The following is a 19,484-nucleotide window of genomic DNA, read 5'->3' on the forward strand; positions in this document are numbered from 1 at the left end:
CTGCCAAACCAAACTGCACTGACTCTGCTATAAATACCCCATGCATGTGCCAGCCTGCCACCTCCTGCCCCTGTCCCTCTTGCAGTTCGGGCTCCAACCTGCTGCAGTAGGCTGCTTGCCTCAGCCTCGCCCTGGGCTTCAGCCACACCTCCATCTCTGATGACTGGGAGAAGAAGAAGAAAGACAAATGCATATTGAAAGAAAAGAGGAGAAGACAAGGATGAGGGCTGGCAATTAAAAGAGGAATCTGGTCCAGAAGTACCACTTCTGACTGGTCAGTCAAGCACTCATGTCCACCTGAGAAGAGGGAGGAGGCACCAGGGACTGGTTACCACCCAGGCCACACTCTACAAAAGCCATGATCTCTCTGCTCTCTCTCTTCCTAGTCCACTCCAAGATGTGACTGTTTGCTACCCTTCAGGCAGGAACTATGCCGTCTCTAGAGGCAACACAGAGCAATAAGCCCTTTAACCGGTTCATCTCAAGTGCTTTGGCACACAAAACCCAGAATACAGACTGCAGTTTTGCCAGGCGCAGTTAAACCCTGTGTGGGAGGAGCAGAGCTGTGCTGTGTCAGGGCAGGGCATAGCAAGCTGCTGGAGCCACCTGGCTGCATTTCCAGATGTGCTGCTTTGAACTCCTGTCTCCTCTCCTTGCAACCCTCTCTGTGTTCAGTAGAAAATCCAGCTGAAGGCTGCAAGGACAGTTCCCCTGCTTGTTCTGCAAGAGGAGGCTGGTCCTTCCTGGGGAGGTGATGGCAGAGGTGCCCGCAGGCATTCTCTGGGTGCCCACTGGCTGCTGCTGCACTTAGGGAGCTCTGGATGCTTTCTCCCGAGGATTCAGGAAACAGCAAGAAAGTTGTGGCACCTCCCCTACTGGGGGCAGGATATGCTTTCTGGAGCTGTGTGAGCCAAAAAAGAAACGTCAGAGCAAGCCCATGATCCTCCTGCTTGTTCTTAGCCACGCTTGTAGGCTTGGCTTGGGCCAGTAGGTTCCACAGCAGGCAAATCTCTTTCTGTTAACTTTCCGAGAAGTGTCATTCTAGGACTCATTTGGCAAAACGGGGGGCAGCACACAGAGTCTCACAGTGGCCAAGGCTAAGAATTCGGGGTTGAAGAGCCCCTGTACACAGCCAGTTGTCTGTCTCTCCTGTTATAAGAGAGACCCTGCTTTCACCCTTTGTTCCTAATCTCAGGTTTTCTTTAAATACAGCACTGTCTCTCACTTGAAAGATGCTTCAAAACTTCCCAGAGACACCATTCTTCTGCAGTTGGACCATGGGAACCATTCAGTGTACACCAAATTGAAAATCTAGAGGCTGTTTGCTCTGTGATGAAGCTGGGGGCATGAAACGGCAAGGGAGAAGGGGCCAGGGCGTGAACTTGAATGGAAAGCAGGAGTGAGCGCATCAGTGCCCTTGGTGAAGGGTCTGTGCTTACTGTACTCTACAGAACAGTCATGGTCAGATGATCCACTCTCAGGAGCACAAGGAGCGGTCTTGGTCTTGCTCCTTGATCACAAAGTCCAGGTGAAGATCCCTGCTCGGAAATTCAGGCCCAGCTATTAAAGACAGCAGCTTGGTACTGTCACCTGGGACTGGGTGCCTTGTCTGCATGGTTCTCAGAGCAGCCCCTGGGGTAATATCTGATCCCATATGAATACTGCTGTACTTCTGATCCAGCTACCTGTTAATGGACCAAGTGCATGGGCCTCTGTCCCCCAAGTGGGAGATCCAGAAGAAGTTTCAGGATTCCAGAGTTTATAGCCATTTGAAGAATGAACCAGCAGCAGCAGCTGGAAGATTGTTTCTTTTTCTCTGCCTCACTCTCTCTAACCTGCCTTTCAAATGAAAGAACCAAGTGGGGGTAGGGAGAAAGAGAGAGAAAGAGAATGAAAGAGCAGTTCTATACTGAGACCAAACAGGTAAATGAATAATAATTAATACTTTGGAAGAACACCAGGCAGGCTGGCATCCCAATATAGGTGCTGGGTAATGTCCTGGCTACTTCACTTTAAAAGCTCCAGCTTTCCTGTTAATGGCCTGGGAAAAGCAGCAGATGACAGCCCAAGTGTTTGGGCCCATGCCACTCACGTGGGAGACCCAAATGAAGCTTCTGGGCTTTGCAGGCATGTGGGGAGTGAACCAGCAGATGGAAGATCTCTGTGTCTTTCTGAATGTAACTCTGCCTTTCAAATAATTAAATACATCTTTAAAAACAAAACAAGGGAAGAGCACCCAGCAAAGTATGGAGACTAACAATAATTGGCTGTCCTGGGATGGTATAACTGGAACTAGGTAAAATTTGCCTCCCTCTCCCTTTCCATTGATCTAGCATTAATTCTCTTCATTGACCTTGCTGAGACACCAGGTGTTGTTTGGTTGTAGGCCTAAGGGAGAGCACCCTCTTTGGTGCCAGCACACAGCTAGCATGGCTGGGTGCTCAGCCCCTGGGTACCTGCAGAGGGCTCTTGGTCATGTGGTAGCTGTGTTCCAATATGTTCCTTATCAGAATATGGGAGCACTTTATGGTTAAGGACCTTATCCTTTTGTTCAACTCTTGAAGAAAACAAAAACAGAACCCTAGGTACAGGTCAGTGATGTCCTCCTCCTAAAAAGAGTGACTATAATGAGTAACCCCCACCCCCCCACTGAGCTTCTGGATGCTGACTGAAGACTGGGAATCTTGACCCAAGAAGTCGGAATGGGGGCAGGGCAAGTTACTCAGTCTGAGTCCAAGAGGGGAGCAGGGATTGACAGGCTGCAAATTCCTGTGCTCCATAACTTCACACTGGGAGTGAGTAGTGGAATCCCAGAGATTGGCTGATGCCATGTCTCAGAATAGCAGTCCCAGACACCAACAGCTCAGTTGCATGATTGCTCAAAAGGGCAAAGAATAGCCGACCCCCATTATGTGGCCTATTTATCTGCCGTCCCCGAGGAGATACAGGTCAGGGAGTTTCAGCATCTCACTCTGGGCAACCACTGTCTCTCCGCCCAGGAAAGTTGGCTCTTCTGGCAGACACACTTCCCCTCCCCAACCTAGAGGAGAAGCATCACCAGCTCACACTTCCTGCATTCCTCCTCCGTTTGGCAGCACTGAACTGTCTGGAAGCCCATCTCTCTTCAGCAGATGCACAAAGTCAACTCTGTGGTAGCTCCACCCTTGGGGAAATCCAAAAACATGCCCACCCAGGCTGGCCTAGCCAGTGCATGCTCACAGGCTGGTACGAACCAGGCCTCCCCCAGATGTGCAGAGGCCACCCTCACCCATTCTCTGGCCTAATAAATGCCAGAAAAATCTGGAAGAAGGGCTGAGCCAGCCCCGGCCTCCTCGTCCTCCTTTGTCTTGCTACCATCTTTGGTTTGTTAGCACCAGCTCTGGGTACCCAGCAGACAACTCTCTGCTTCCCCTTGGAAAAACTGCACAAGTGCCAGGAAGTGCTCTTCAGAAGAGCAGAGCCCTTTCCCTGGAGCAGCAGGAATTATTCCTCTAGTGACCATGGCCTGGTGGCTGCACCCGAGCCGGTTATTGTCAGCAATGTGGTTGCCATCATCAGTGTTTTCATTTCTTGAGGACCACTGTTAGCAAGAGCTCTTATTCATAAAAGTAGAGAAACAGATGAGACGGTGAAGGAGAGCTTTGCCGTGAACCCACTCAGCTTAATTAAAGTCAGCAATGTGCATTTGTCCAGAGAGAAGGACCATTCAGTGAGGTTGATGGAGCTCAGTCTTCTGTCCAGTAAGTATGTGCCAGAAACTCACAGCCAGAGAGATATGACTACCATCCACTCATTCTGTCTGCTCACCATGCACATCTCACCACCCTGCTGTAACAGAGATCCTTCAAGAGATTTTTGTACGTATTCCTGGGCTCTTACTTCACCTGGTGCCTCACCAGGTTTAATCCATCTCTTGGGAAATTTGGCTTGCTGGGCTTTTCCACACATTACCTGCAGTTTGCACACCCCTGGAGGGGATTTCGAGGATTGTTCAGCTGCTGTTTTTTGCCTTATTGACTTTAGAAACTCACCCCACATACACAGTGACACCACCATCACCCACACAGAGTACTTCAGAGAGTTGGAAATGCGATTCTCTACTTTTCAAATCCTACAAGACTGAAGCTGGGGACCTCACCTCTATGGCAGCATGTGGGAGCCATTCTCCAGGACATTCTCTCACCTCCCATTAATTCTTACCTGCTGGGGCCACACCCTCACATAGCCCCCTCCCATAGGCTGGTCTGTGTGACCAATAGAAATCAACAAAAGTGATGAGACGTCACACCTAAGATGAAGCCATGACAGACTGCCGCTGTGCCTTAGTCTCTCTCCCTGCCTGGTCTTAGTTCTCTAGCTTGAGGAAGCCAATTGCCATCCATATCTAAGAGCTGTTTGGAGAAGCCCATGTGCTGAGGAACCCAGTGCCCACATGATTGAATTCAGAGGCAGGTCTCCCAGCCCAGCCAAACCCAAGGTGACCATGATCCTGTCCAGTATTTCCAGGAGAATTCCCAAGAAACTCTGATCTAGAACAGCCTGGCTAAGCTGCCTCTGGAGTTTTTGTTTTGTTTTGTTTTCTAAGATTTATTTATTTGAACGGCAGAATGACAGAGAGGCAAGGGGCAAGAGGAGAGAAAGCTCTTCCATCTGCTGAATCACTTTCCAAATGACTGCATCAACTAGGATCGCACAGGAAATTTATCCCAGTCTCCCATGTGGGTGACAGAGGGCTAAGGACTTAGGCCACCTTCTGCAGTTTCCCCAGGCACATTAGCAGGACATTGGATCAGACGCAGAGTGGCCAGGACTTGAGCTAGCACTCCGATGCAGAATGCTAATGTTGCAGATGATGGCTAAACCAATTTGCCACAAAACAGGCCCCTGCCTCTGGATCCTTGACCCTGGTAGCTTCAGGAGACGATTAGCATTGTTTTTAAGCCATTACATTTTGGGGTGCTTTGCTAGTCCTAAACAGATGACCAACTCCCAGGAGGTGTCCTCATCTGAAGAGGTCACCATGAGTTCCTATCCTGAGCAAACGAAGGTTTCCCTCTCTACATTCATTCTCCTCCCTTGCCCACTTCCTCTTACTTGCTCACCATCTCTTTTGTTTCTTGCTCTTGTCTTAACCTAGGGTGCCTGAAAATGAGGCCAATTTGAGCTGGCAGGTGGACCCCCCTCAGGAGGCAACCTTGGACATAAGCCTGAGTTATATCCATAAGGTAAGTAGGGACTTGGTTGGCCTCAGAGCATTCTGGGTGCACAGTGCAGACCTCCTCAGCAGTTGGATCCAGGTAGGCTCAGTGCTATCACAGGCCCAGCACTTGCTGCTGGACTCACCACACAGTGCCTGCCATCATCAGACTACAAGGAGCCTCAAACCCTGGCCTCACTGCTCGTGCTCTTGGCTCGCACCCAGCAGTCAAAGGGGTTTACAGAGCCATTCCTCCTTTACACCTAACCCCCCACACACTGCCTTCCCTCTCTCTACAGGGTCACAGACAATTCACTTCTCCCTCTTCTCCGCAGTTCCTCACACTGTGTGCCCTTGCGAAGCCAGGGGCCTACACAGATGGGAGCCTCCTAGGCCTGATCGAGCTCCTGTGCCATGCCGGCCTAGACATGGGGCTCTGCCTGCAGCCCAAGACTGACCTCCAGCAGCTCCTGCTACTGCTCCTAGAGAACATCCGAGACTGGCCAGGGAAGGTATCACACAGCCCTTCCCCTAAGAAACAAAGCGCCTCCAGGGCACCTGGAGTGTCCCCAGCCTCCTCCGGGACCACCAACCTTCAGTCCCCTGGGTAGGCTGTGGGGCAGGTGGATGTGGGCAGCAGCACTCTCTGTTCTGTGTAGCTGCAGCAGCTGTGCTCCTCCCTGAGCTGGGTGTCCGACCACCACCACAACCTGCTGGCACTAGTACAGCTCTTCCTGGACGTGACCTCCCGGAGCAGGTGGGTATTTCCTTGTGCCTCCTCCCTCTAACTCTCAGGCCCAGCCCCCGAAAAAAACCTCCCACTCACTGGATTTCCAAACCCCAGGAGGAAGAACTAAAAATATAACTCACTAATGAGTTCTTTTACAAATTAAAAAAACGCCTAATTTTCCTAACATGTTCTTATTAGCCAAACAATTGCCTTGTGCAATTAGCTTCTGCCTGCAGTGTCCCACCCTCCATTCTTCGGCTTCCCCCATTCCTCTAGCTTTGACTGTGGCTTTCTTCTCAAATCTCAGCTGGTCCACCTCCTACTGCCCCCCACCACGTCCTCAGTTTATTATTTTCTACACAACATTAAGCCAAAAATTGTCTTGCTATTTCTTCCTCTGGAGGCAGCTGCTTCCCTGCTCTAAGTCACCACCACCAAAGCAGGTCCCTTGTCAGGGGTCACTGCCCTATCACACTAGACCTAAAGTAGTGCCTAGCATGCTATTGGCATTTTGTAAATGCTTTTCAAATGATGGGCAAGGCGAACACAAACTCAACCCAGCCAGAGAAAAGGCCGATTGACCAGAGACTGGCCCCATCTTCTTTCTCCTACCAGCGTGCGTGCGTGCGTGTGTGTGTGTGTGTATAATTCCTGAGAGCAGACCAGTCCACATCACCTCTGCTCTCTGGGCCCATCCCTTTGTAGTTCCTCTCACCTAGGAAGACTCCTCGTCTCACTCAGACCTTCAGCTGTTCCCCTGTGTTGGGCCCATGCCAAAGGCGTGGCTCCTGGCAGCAAGCTTAGAGTAATCCTACTTGACACCCCAGGGCCCAGCTCTGGAAATGCTCAGCAACCGAGTGAGTCAAGTACGGTCATGCTGAGCTCTCCTGCAGTGTTAAAGGAGGGTGCCCATCCCTTTTGCTGAGAATTTGGTTGAAACAGAGATAGCCTCTCCATAGTCCCCAAAGAAAGTTTTCCTCTGGATTCAAAGAATGTGGCTTCTGGAGGTTCCGACCAAGGCCTATAGATACATCACGGGCCTCCAACTCTATTTATTCCAGATGCCTGGGCTGCTTCCTGTGGCACCTGCAGAGGCTGACTCTGCATCCCAGCTCCCTGCCCTCCCCAAACAGCTCACCCATTCCATTGCCCAAACCAGAACCTGCGGTCTTCCATCCCTGCCTATTTTCACCTTTCATCCTCAGTCCTGTCCATTCAGCCTTCTAACTTTAAATCTTTTTGTCTTCTTTTTTTTTTAAATTTAATTTTATTTATTTATTCTTTATATAAATTTTATTTTTTATAATGTTTACATATTTGATTTGGGTGCAAAGGCTCAAGAGCTAGAGGAAAGTGGGTGAGACCATTGTTTTGACATTCTCTTTTCATTCCTGTGTCTGGGGTGAGGAGAGAGATAAGGGAAGAAGCCACACCCAGCCTCCCAACCATCCCAAGGTCCCTGATGTGGGGCATGCTCCGAGGGTCCTGCTCAAGTGGTTTTGATAGTTCAGTAACTCTGTATTGCTGCCAGTCTTGCCACTCCAATCACAATGAAATCTCTTCAGACTCCACTGGCTGACATAGTCCACCTTAGAGTCTGTTTGCCCAGGTATTTGTTAGTTATTTAAAAGTTAAAGTTCTGGTTCTTACGGTATTACTACATGCAGCTAATTCCCGCAGCCTGGTTCTTCACCGTGAGCCAGAAATACCAGATGCAACGAGGTATCTTAGGAGGTTTATTCCAGGGGGCAGGAACGGGATGGAGGTGGTGGGAGATCAGCAGGGAAAAAGGGAAGATGAAGGCACCTGGGGTCCCTTATGTTCAGGTAAGTCGCAAGGTGTAGGGGGGCAGGATTGGGAGGGATTGAGGGCAGGCCCCAGGGGATTGATGCCTGCAGGTGAATGCCTAGGGATGATTGATGAGTGGGCGGGGTTGAGAGATTGGTGGTGGGATTCTCAGGTGAAATGCCGGGTTACATCTGATTGGTGGATGGCTAGACCGGCGCGAATTTTGTGAGCTGTGAGGAAGAAGGAATGGCGCCAGGCAGGGTATCAGCCTCCGTGATGACCTTCAAATCGCTCCTCACATTATTCACTGTCAATACTTGGCTGGGGTAGTTGATAAATTTGTTCTGCCAAAGGATGGGGCTACCTTGCCCGACTTGCCCAACACCCAGACCTGGACCACATGCTATTCAGCGGTAGGGGAATTTCACAGGTTCTCCCACTCGGGCCACTCCCGGACTCAGATCTCATGCATGCCAGCAGGTACTTGGCCCTTACCCAACATGGCCTGCCCCATCCGTCCCGGCCTTTGTATGGGCTGGTATGGCCCAGCCCACCCACCCCACACCATGTTTTAGGGTGCTGATGTGGGTGCTGCAGCCTGGACCTGCCCCACTTGTTCCCAGCCCCAGTACCAGTGAGGATCAGTCAGTTTCATGATCATGCCTAGCTCAGCCCATCACCATCCCAACTCTCAATCTAACCAGCGGGACCTGTAGTTCCATAAGGTTGGGCCCACATATCCCTCACAGAATCCACCCCTGGGCCTGGTTCTCTTGTGTGCTGATTGGTGTCATGGCCCAGTCTAATGTGACCCATCCCCTGATCCGACAGCACTCACTGTCATGTATTGAAATCTAGCCCTACCAGACAGGCCCCCAGTCATAGCTTACGTGTGCACTGGCTTATGATGGTTAGCCATGATCCATGCTAACAAGCCCAACCCAGGACTCCCATGTGGGCTGGTACATCAGTCTGACCCATAAATATCTTCAGATCTCTTCCCTCCAAGCCACCAGGTCTCAGTCCCCTCACTTACCTGCAAGTACAGTGGCCCTGTCCTTGGGTATCTCCTTATCAATTGCTCCTGGCACCTTCAGGGGAGATTCAACTGGCTATTGTCTCCCACAATAGTAAAGAATCTAATGTCCTTCTACAAATTCCCATTCTGTGTTTTGTAGAATTAGGCCTGAAAGATGTAGCTAGGGAGAACATGCCCTTGGAAGAGCAGAAAATGGGGAGAAGCAATATTATATGTTACACCAAATAACTTCACCAGGAACCACACACCCTAACTGCCTATTATCTCATCTAACTCCTCCACATCCTTTTTTCCCCAGAGAATGGACCCTGGCTGCCTGTCAGGGATAATGGGGCAGCAATCACTCTGGTTACTTCAAGCTGAGAAAGGGGCAAAGAGAGGGGGCCACAGCAGCCAGGTATTCTCCAGGGAATGCATCTGGGGTCCTTGGTAGAAGGTAGAAAAATAACAGCTATAAGTTCTCCAAAGGTAACATGTTTTTGAGTTTAACCTAAATCAGAGTGGCACAGGAACAGTGAAAGGATCGACATTAACATCCATCATATATAAATGGAGTATATAAGCGGAGTATAAACCTACACATACAGCAGCCAGCAGGTAGAACCCAGTATTGGTTGGTGCTCTGACTGCCCATAAGCCCAGGACCCATCCCCCTACCTAGCAGCCATGGATGGGGAGCTAGGATCCCCAGCAGGAAGCCTGTGCCAACACGGGTACCCCCAGACAGCCACGTGGCCGGAGAAGACAGATACCCATGCTGCTGCTCAGACTTACCTGGACTCTAACTCTAAATCTTAAATCTGTATTTATGTTTGCTTTTCCATGTCAGTTCTATTGGCATGTATTTTGTACAGGTCATTTGCCATCTGTCACCTCCTTCTCAGTACCTCCTGCTTTCATTTTACTGTCTCACCTGCTGGGTGGCAGAATTATTCCATCTCCTCTTTGTTCCTCAAGCTCTGCCTATTCTACATATCCTGAGATTACCATAGCTTGCCTGCCTTTGCTACCCACTGCATGCATGGCAAAGTCCAGGTCATTGAGCTCAATTTCCCATTTACTCCAACCTAGCCATGTTGTTTGTATCTTTTGTTTTTCTTTCCCTCTCATACACACAAACCCTTGTACCTTACCAATAGCTTTACCATGGATCTTTTTTCTTTTTTTTTTTTTAAAGATTTATTCATTTTATTACAGCCAGATATACACAGAGGAGGCAAGACAGAGAGGAAGATCTTCCGTCCGATGATTCACTCCCCAAGTGAGCCACAACGGGCCGATGCGCGCCGATCCGAAGCCGGGAACCTGGAACCTCTTCCGGGTCTCCTACGCGGGTGCAGTGTCCCAATGCATTGGGCTGTCCTCAACTGCTTTCCCAAGCCACAAGCAGGGAGCTGGATGGGAAGTGGAGCTGCTGGGATTAGAACCGGCGCCCATATGGGATCCCGGGGCTTTCAAGGCGAGGACTTTAGCCGCTAGGCCACGTCGCCGGGCCCCCATGGATCTTTTTTCTAGCTGCATGTGCACAGCTGGTCCCCAAATACCTGTCTTTTTTTTAAAAAAAAGATTTATTTATTTTTATTACAAAGTCAGATATACAGAGAGGAGGAGAGACAGAGAGGAAGATCTTCCATCCACTGATTCACTCCCCAAATGGCCACAACAGCCAGAGCTGAGCCGATCCAAAGCCAGGAGCCAGGAGCTTCTTCCAGGTCTCCCATGTGGGTGCAGGGTCCCAAGGCTTTGGGCTGTCATCCACTGCTTTTCCAGGCCACAAGCAGGAAACTGGATGGGAAGCAGCACTGCCAGGATTAGAACCAGTGCCCATATGAGATCCCAGTACGTGCAAGGCAAGGACTTTAGCCACTAAGATATGGTGCCGGGCCCAGTGCAGTGTTTCTATAGGATAAACTCCTTGAAGTTGAATTGTAATCCTAAAATATGTACATTTAGGGCCTGGCACGGTGGCCTAGCAGCTAAAGTCCTTGCCTTGAACATGCCAGGAGCCCCACTTCCCATCCAGCTCCCTGCTTGTGGCCTGGGAAAACAGTCAAGGATGGCCCAAAGCCTTGGGACCCTGCACCCGCGTGGGAGACCTGGAAGAGGTTCCTGGATCCCGGCTTCAGATCGGCACAGCACTGGCTGTTGCGCTCACTTGGGGAGTGAATCATCGGACGGAAGATCTTCCTCTCTCTCTTCCTCGTTTATATATCTGACTTTCCAATAAAAATAAATAAATCTTTAGATAAAATTATGTACATTTAGAATTTAGCCTCTAAAAAATTAACTAGGCCACTTAATACTCTTCAGTAGTTATAAAATTGCCTATTTATATATACTCTAATTAGTTCAGCATATTCTTTTGGGTTTTCTGTTTGTTTGTTTAAGATTTAGTCAACCTACTGGGTAGGACGTGTCATCCTGATTTTCATTCTCTTATTTGCCAGTGAAACTGAGCATCTTTCAATTTCTACTAGTCTTTTGTGTTTCTTTGCTGTAAATTACCCGTTGATATTCCTTATCCATTTTTTATATAAGGTAGTTTCTCATTTGCTATTATTTATTTACATGTTGCTTTAATATATAAGTATGTGCCACAAATAGGTGTCTCCTAGATTATATTTGTTCTTTTCAAGTCTTTGTATCTTTCAGTGAGCTGAATTAAAATTTTTTCCTTTATTTTCAATGTGTTTGAAGGCAAAGAGAGAGTTATAAAGACAAACAGAGAGAGATCTTCCATTTGCTGGTTTATTCTCTAAACGTCTACAGCCACTAGAGCTGAAGCCTAGAGCTGAAACCTGGATCCTGAACCTTAATCCCTGTCTCCCACCTGGGCAACAGGCACTCTAGCACTGGAGTCACCGCCTGCTCTTTAAGAGTGTACATTTGTAAGATACTGGACAGGAAACATAGGAACTGGGACCCAAACCAGATGCATACCAACACAGACCCAACCCCAAACACCTAAGGCTGGCCTCAGGTGTCCCCAAAGCCATCTTAGCCACTGTATCTAGTTTCTGCCCCTGAAATGGATATTTCCAAAACCATTTTCTGCAAACTTGAAAGCTTAGATTTGGGACAAAGATGCATGAGTAGTACAGAGGGTTGAATGAGATTTCTGTCTAATTGAATCTCTTGAATAGAAAGGAAATTCTTCTTGACTCTAAAACCTCAAAAATAGTGTGCTCTCTTTTCTCGGTACTCATACACCATGTACCTATTCCATCGTGGCCTTATCTGTAATGCATTTTTTTCTAGGTATGAGACAAGGATCTGACTCCATTCTTTGCAATTCCAAAGAGCCATTGGACCCAACACCAGTTTTTCTTGTCTTAATTCATCCTGGGGCAGGCATTGTGGTTTGGCAGGTTAAGCCACTGCTTGCAACATCTACATCCCCTATCTGAGTGCTGGTTTCAGTCCAGGATCCTCTACTTCTGATCCATTTTCCTGCGAATACGGGTACTTGGGTCCCTGAAACCCTGTGGAAAACCAGGATGGAGTTCCAGGCTTGTAACCTCAGCCTGGCTCAGTCTTGGCTGTTGCTGGCATTTGGGGATTGAACCAGCCTATGAAAGATTTTTTCTTTTGAATCCACTCTTTTTATCTATTCAGTCTTTTTATCAGATGAATAAATCTTACTTGAAAGGCAGATTTACAGAAAGAGAAGGAAGAGACACAAAAGTCTTTCATCTGTTGGTTTACTCCACAAATGGCCAGAGCTGAACAGGTCCAAAGCCAGGAGCTTAGATTCTCCTCTGGTTCTTGCATGTGGGTGACAAGAACCAAGGACTTGGGCCATCCTCTGCTGCTTTGCCAGGCACTTTAGCGCAAGGAGCTGGATCAGAAGTAGAGCAGCTGATACTCGAATGGGCAGCCATATTGGATGATGCGTGCCCTGTTGCCCTTCAAACACAACCAGAAAAAAAAAAAACATCGTTCCCCTAACAGATTTGAAGCTACCTTCTGGATATCTTAAATTTATGACTTCACTCATTCATCTGCAAACCACAATAAACTTCAATTTGTGGGGTCTCTGTATCTCCAGGGCCCATGGTGAGTGCCCCTTGAACACAGAAGAGAACATCCTCCCTCTGGCTCCCAGCCAGACCTGTGCTCCTTACACCAAGAGCAACATTCAAGAAGGAGGACTCCTCATCAGAATGACTGCTGAATATTTCGAATTTTTTTCTGTTTCTTATAGGCATTCAAATAGCATAAAATTCAAAATTTACTGGGGAGTACATATTGAAAATGTGCCTCTGTTCAGTCTCTTGAAGCCCAGTCCTGTCCCTGGATTGTGCAAGTATATACACGGTCTCCCTATGAGTTCTCACTCCAAGGTATGCCTTGGCAATCATTTCAGATTGAGTTGTAAAGAGCTGCTAATTCTCTTTCTTTTTTAACAGCCTTGCTGTATTCAGTGTAGGTCTTTAGTTGGTGCTGTACCCCCACACTCCCTACGGTGTTGATGTGGAAGAGCTTCTGCTCTCTCTGGTGGCCACCCCACTGGGCTCATTGCCCAGGCTGACCCCAGGAAGCAGGCAGGGCAGATTGTTGTTACAAGGGGCTGTCACACTCTTATTCTCCTCAACTGGTGAAGCACAAATCAAGAACGCCCACCAAGCCTTGTGCATACCCTCCCTCCCCAGTGCACGAGAATAATCAAGGCTGCATGAATGCTCTGCAGATTTAAGGTACAGCAGAGCTTCACAATGTGAAAAGAAGGCAAGTACAGGAGCCAACTACCTGACACGAGCCAATCAGAAAAGGAGCTTCCTGGAGGGAAGTCTGCCTTGGGACCGTGGCCCCATTGGAGTAGCTCTGACAAGCCTCTGGGATGGGCAGCTTCTGTCCAGGGTCTCTGGTAGATGCACCAAGCAAATGCCTGCAGCCATGTGCAGGAGCACCACAGGGGGAAGAGGGAGGCTGTCCAAGCTTCACTGAAGGCTGATGGCACCCTGACTACAGGGACCAGCCTCCTCCACCATCTGCTCCTGTTTATTAAACATCCTGTATGGCTGTCTCTTCATGGCCTTCAAAGGCAAAGGGAAGAGGAAACCAGCTCAAGAAGACTGCCCAGACTGCCCAATCAGTCATCCTAAAATACGTCCTAAAGACTGGCTATAACCATGACACTAAGGTTTTGGGGATTTTCTTTTTCTTCCCCGCCTGGCAGCCTGGCATATATTCAAAAGAACAGTGGTGCCCAGCGTTGGCAGGGTGTGAGAAAACAGGCATATGCTCCCCTGCTGACGCTGTGCATGTCTACGCCATCCCTCTTGAGGGCAATTTGGCAAAATCCAGTAAATGATTTTAAAATGCACAAATGCTTCCACAAACCATTGAACTGGGAGGAACCAGATAGTGAGCAAAGGTTTATTGATGCAGAAGTATGGCACCGTGATGTTTATTATAGAAAAAAAGGCGGTGGTGGGGGGGGGAGTCTCAATGCCTCAACATAAATGAAGTTCTGCTGGAACAACAGGATTTTTTTTTTTTTATTGGAAAGTTAGATATACAAAGAGGAGAGACAGAGAGGAAGATAGTCCAGTGTTTCACTCCCCAAGTGGCTGCAACAGCCAGAGCTAAGCCAATCTGAAGCCAGGAGCTCCTTCCAGGTCTCCCGTGCGGGTACAGGGTTCCAAGGCTTTGGACCATCCTTGACTGTTTTCCCAGGCCACAAGCAGGGAGCTGGATGGGAAGTGGGGCTGCCAGGATTAGAACCGGTGCCCATACAAGCGCATGCAAGGCAAGGACTTTAGCTGCTAGGCTACCACACCAGGCCCTATAACAGGATATTTTTATAGCATGTTAAAATGACAGGGGCTGGTGTCATTGCACACTGGGTTAAGCAACTAACAATGATGCTGGCATACCACACAGGTGCCAGTTTGAGTCCTGACTTTTCCATTTCCTATCTAATTTGCTGCTTATGTGCTTGGGGAAGCAGAGAAATACAGCCCAAGTACTTGAGCCCCTGCACGCACGTGGGAGACCTGATGGGAGTTCGTGGCTCCTGGCTATAACTTGGTCCAGTCCTGTCTCTTGCAGCTATTTGGGAGGTAGACTCATTAATAGGGTTGCCTCTATGCCTCTGATCTTTGATTAAATAGGATAAATCTTTTTTTTTTTTAAGTGACAGGAGTGGACATTGTGGTATATCATTGTGGTAATCTTCCTCTTGGACACCCTCATCCCACATTAGAGTGTCTGTTGAAATTCCAGACACCGTACATTTTCAACCCAGTTTCCTGCTAATGCATTTGGGAGGCAGCAGATGAAGGCCCAAGTGCTTAGTTCCTGTCGTGGGAGACCAAGTTGGAGTTCCTGGTTCCTGGATTTGGCATGTCCTAAACTTGGCTGTTGTGCGCATTTTGGGAGTGAGTGAGTAAGTTGACAATGATTCTTTCTGTCTCTTTCCCTCTCTGTGTCACTCAACCTCTTTTTTTTTTTTTTTTTTTTTTAAGAATTCCAAAGAAGGTGGAAGAGAGAGAGGGAAACAGAAAAAAAATCTTCCATCCAACTGGTTCATTCCCCTAGAAGGTCCCAGTAGCCAGAACTGAACTTGGCTGGCTCAAAGCTGAGAGCCAGGAACTTCTTCTGGGTCTCCCACATGGGTGCAGGGGGCCCAAGCACTTGGGCCATCTTCTGTTATTTTCCCAGGCACATTATCAGACAGCTGGATAAGAAGTGGAGCATCAAACTGTGTCCATATGGGATATCAGCACTGCAGGTGGAGGCTTAGCATGCTGTGGCACATTACTGGCCTCACTTTACCTTTTAAATAAATAATTTTTAATGATGGAATAAAGGACAAGTTGAAAAAATAATGCTAAATTAAAAACTGTAAAACCATGTGTCAGGAGTAAGTCTTATTTTAAAACTATACATAGGTCCCGACACAGTAGCCTAGTGGCTAAATCCTTACCTTGCAGCTACCAGGATCCCATGTGGACAGCAGTTCATGTCCTGATTGCTTCACTTCCCATCCAGCTCCCTACTTGTGGCCTAGAAAAACAGAAGAGGATGGCTCGAGGCCTTAGGACCCTGTACCCACATGGGAGACCTGGAAGAGGCTCCTGGTTCCTGGCTTTGGATCAGTTCAGCTCCAGCCATTGTGACCACTTGAGGAGTGAGCCATTGGATGGAGGATCTTCCTCTCTGTCTGTCCTTCTCTCTGTATATCCACCTTTCCAATAAAAATAAAATAAATCTTTAAAAAAATCTTTAAATGTGTGTGTGTGTGTGTGTGTGTGTGTGTGTGTGTCAGTGTCTCAGAGTCACTGTTTTATCCCTCAAATGGCTGCAGTGGCTGGGGCTGGGCTAGGCCAAAGCCAGGGGCCCAGACTCCGTGCAGATCTGCACATGGATGGCAGGAATCTAAATCCTGGGGCCACCTTCTCCTGCCTTCCCAGACACAGTATCAGGGAGCTGGATTAGAAGTGGAGTAGCTGGACTCAAACCAGCATTGCAGGCAGTGGTTTAACTCACTGCGTCACAGTGCCGGTCACATAATCCCAAGTTTCTCTAACGGGAAAGGGATCTCCTAGGTGTAAGGATGAGTAAGTGTCAGTGACACAGTCCTCTTTCAGTGGGCTCACTTCTCCTTCCCAAACATAGCATTGGCCTTTAGCTTCTGTTGTTTCCCACTACAACCCATTGTGGCCACTTAGCCAGAGTCACTTATGTTTTAAAGTTGTATTACAGCAAGTCTCAAAACACACAGAGTAATGGAGAGAGTAAAATGAACTCATGATCCCACCTGAGCTCATAGACTTCAGCTGTGACCATGGGGATTCCTTTACCATCACCCAACCCCTGCCCCAGTTCCCTGGGACACTAATCCCAGTCAGATGCCATTTTGTTTCAGAAGGTAGCTGAGCAAGGTAAGTCACTTGGGGGTATTGTGGTTATTCTTTAAACATAACCATGACCTCATCATCACATCTAAATCATTTCACAATAGGGCCCGTCACAAGTATTTGAGTCACTTCCCTGCTCTGGAATTTTCCAAGGCTTAGTGTCATTTTAGAAGCAAATCCAAAGAGTTTTTAGTAAGACCTATATGGCTCCTGGTGACGTGGACTCCTGTCCACTCCTCCTCCTATAGGTATATCTGGAACATGCTGGGCGTTTGTGTTTTAATGTCCCTCTTTCCTATGTTGGCAGGAGATAACCACCTGATCATCATAGTGGTCTCTGCCCAGAAGTCATCGCCTCAGAGAAGCCCCAGGTGCTTGTACTTTCCACATTCACCTCCACCTTGGGGCACTCCAGAACCTCACGTGTGTGTGTGTGTGTGTGTGTGTGTGTGTGCGTGCATTTTAATATTTTTTATTACTTATTTAGTGTAGTTATTTGAGAAACAGAAAGAGAAAAATATCCCATCTACTTGTTCCTTCCCCCATACCTGCAATAGCCAAGGCTGAGTCAAGCCAGAGAGCTAGGAGTCCGGAACTCAATCCAGATCTCCTGCTTGAGGCGTTACCAGCCACCTGCTGCCTCTCAGGATGCACACAGAGTAGGAAGCTGGTATCAGAAGCAGAGCCCAGCTCAAACCCAGGCACTCTGATATGGGATGCAAGTGTCCCAAGCAGCATCTTAAAGATCCCAAGCACCTGGCCTCCTTTCCTTGTGTTTCTTTACCTACCTATGGATATTTGAAGGTTGTTTGTCATGTCATACCTGCCCCTCTGCCATCAGAATGTAAGTGGCTGAGGGTGAGGTCCTTGTCTACTGCAGGCTAGATCCAAGCACCTGGATAGGTGATTGCAATGTCATAGGTGTTTGTGGGGGGAGTGGGGGTAAAGTCAACATTTGACTCATCTCTGCTTCTATAATTGAAATACATTGGGGTGCAGGGTGTGGCTTTGGGACCTCCTAGAAGTGGACCCCCCCCATGTTGGGGGAAGTTCCTTGCTGCATCCGCCTCTATGCAGAAGACTAGGACAGATGCCCTTTCTTTTCATTCCTTGGTATCTAGAACCACACTTAACCAGTGGACACTCCTGAGGGAAGTAGTCAGGAACAGCAGTCCCTGCCTGGGTGGACTTCACCTGGACCATTGCTGCCACTCAGCATCCAGTTCCATTCTCTACCTTCTTGAGAAGCTTTCCACTGGCCTCCTAGGATCCATCTATCTATCTATATTTTTCCTTTTTTCTCTTTTTTCCATCCCTTCCTTCCCCAGTCACTCCCTCCCTCCTTCCCTTCCGTCCTTCCTTCTTTCCATCCATTCTTCCTTCCTTCCTCTTCTTTCTTTCTGTCTGCCTGTCTGAAGTGGCCAGCCAAGGAGTTTGTGTCCAGCCACCAAGAAAGGGCTGGCTGATTGATAAAGTAGAAGTCCAGCTAGCCCTGGGCAAAAGCAACTGTCATAGCCTCAGGTCATTGCATGCCTGGAGTAAGAGTAGCAAGGTGTGTCAGCTCGGAAAGCTTTTCCCGAAATTCCGTGTTTCCTTCCAACACCACACGTCATTGCAGGATCACAGAACTCCATCCTCTACTCTCCCAGCTCCCCACTGTGTCCAGGATCTGACCAGTTCCTGGATCCTTGTTCCACTGTTAACTCCCTTCCTGCTTGATCTTTAGATCCACCCACATTGCGACAACACGGCCATGCAGGAGTCCACCCTTTGTCCCCACCTTAGCCGCTGGCCTTATTGGGAGTTCCCGGTTGGCCTCCTTGGGTCCACAGCAGATTGCAAACTTCTTCATGATGGCTACCACGATAACCAGAGAAGGGCAACGTTTGCCTCCAACCAGACCCCAAACGGATGGCGGAATTCTGGCGGGTTGAGGGGCACAGGCTATGAAACCACCGTTGCACCAATGAGGGGTACAAAATCATATCCCACCACCAATAAGGGCCGAGGCACTCCCCCTCGGCTTCCTTGTCAAGGAGGATTTAAAAAGCCCCTTCACCATCTCTTCCACGCTCTTCTTCCTCTGCAACAAACTCCTTCATGTCTGTCCTTTCTGCTGCATGGGGAAGGGAAGCCCATGACTGTGGTTCCCTGAAATAAAGGCCATCTAAATTCTTTTCATGTATTCGGCTGAGTTATTCTTTCCCTGGTGGTCAGCAAATCTAACACTTCATACCTTATTTGACCATAACCTCTATGCTCTCAGCTGATCACATCCCTGCCACACCCATCCTACAAACCTGGCACACTCACATTCCTTCCTCTGATTTCCTCCAGCCCAGTGATTCTGGACCCCAGCAATCTGCCCTTTCTGGAACCTTCTACCGTCATCTCTCCTTATTCCCATAACCATTCAGCCTTTTATACTCAGCTGGTTCTTTCTCCACAGCAAGTAAATGTGCTTCCTTGTCATCCATTTTAAGCCAACAGTTCTGCAATTGTGTGTTCAGTCATGTCTCCCTAGAGCTGAGGCTGCAGCAACAAGTTTCCTCACCACCACCACCTGCCCCCTCCTCTTGTTCTCATATCTTGTCTGAGTCCTCCCTACCCTTGAGCACCTTTGGGATTCTCTTTTTTTTCTTTTTAAAGATTTATTTATTTTTACTGGAAAGGTGGATATACAGAGAGGAGGAGAGACAGGAAGATCTTCCGTCCGATGATTGACTTCCCAAGTGACCGTAACGGCTGGAGCTGAGCCAATTCGAAGCCAGGAGCTCTTCTGGGTCTCCCACACGGGTGCAGGGTCCTAAGGCTTTGGACCGTCCTCAAATGCTGTCCCAGGCCACAAGCAGGGATTTGAATGGG

At 48.5% G+C, this 19,484-nt stretch overlaps 1 protein-coding gene across 1 annotated transcript in view; it reads left to right on the forward strand.

Annotated features, from left to right (window-relative positions):
• FAM178B (family with sequence similarity 178 member B) overlaps positions 1-19,484 on the forward strand; it is a 137,048-nt gene that overhangs the window by 86,864 nt on the left and 30,700 nt on the right. Inside the window, exons 9-11 of the mRNA XM_058667570.1 lie at positions 5,138-5,225; positions 5,533-5,709; positions 5,857-5,954. Coding sequence (XP_058523553.1) covers positions 5,138-5,225; positions 5,533-5,709; positions 5,857-5,954 — 363 coding nt within the window. The remainder of the gene's footprint in view (positions 1-5,137; positions 5,226-5,532; positions 5,710-5,856; positions 5,955-19,484) is intronic.

This window comes from Ochotona princeps, chromosome 8 (assembly GCF_030435755.1).
Source record: "Ochotona princeps isolate mOchPri1 chromosome 8, mOchPri1.hap1, whole genome shotgun sequence".
NCBI lineage: Eukaryota > Metazoa > Chordata > Mammalia > Lagomorpha > Ochotonidae > Ochotona > Ochotona princeps.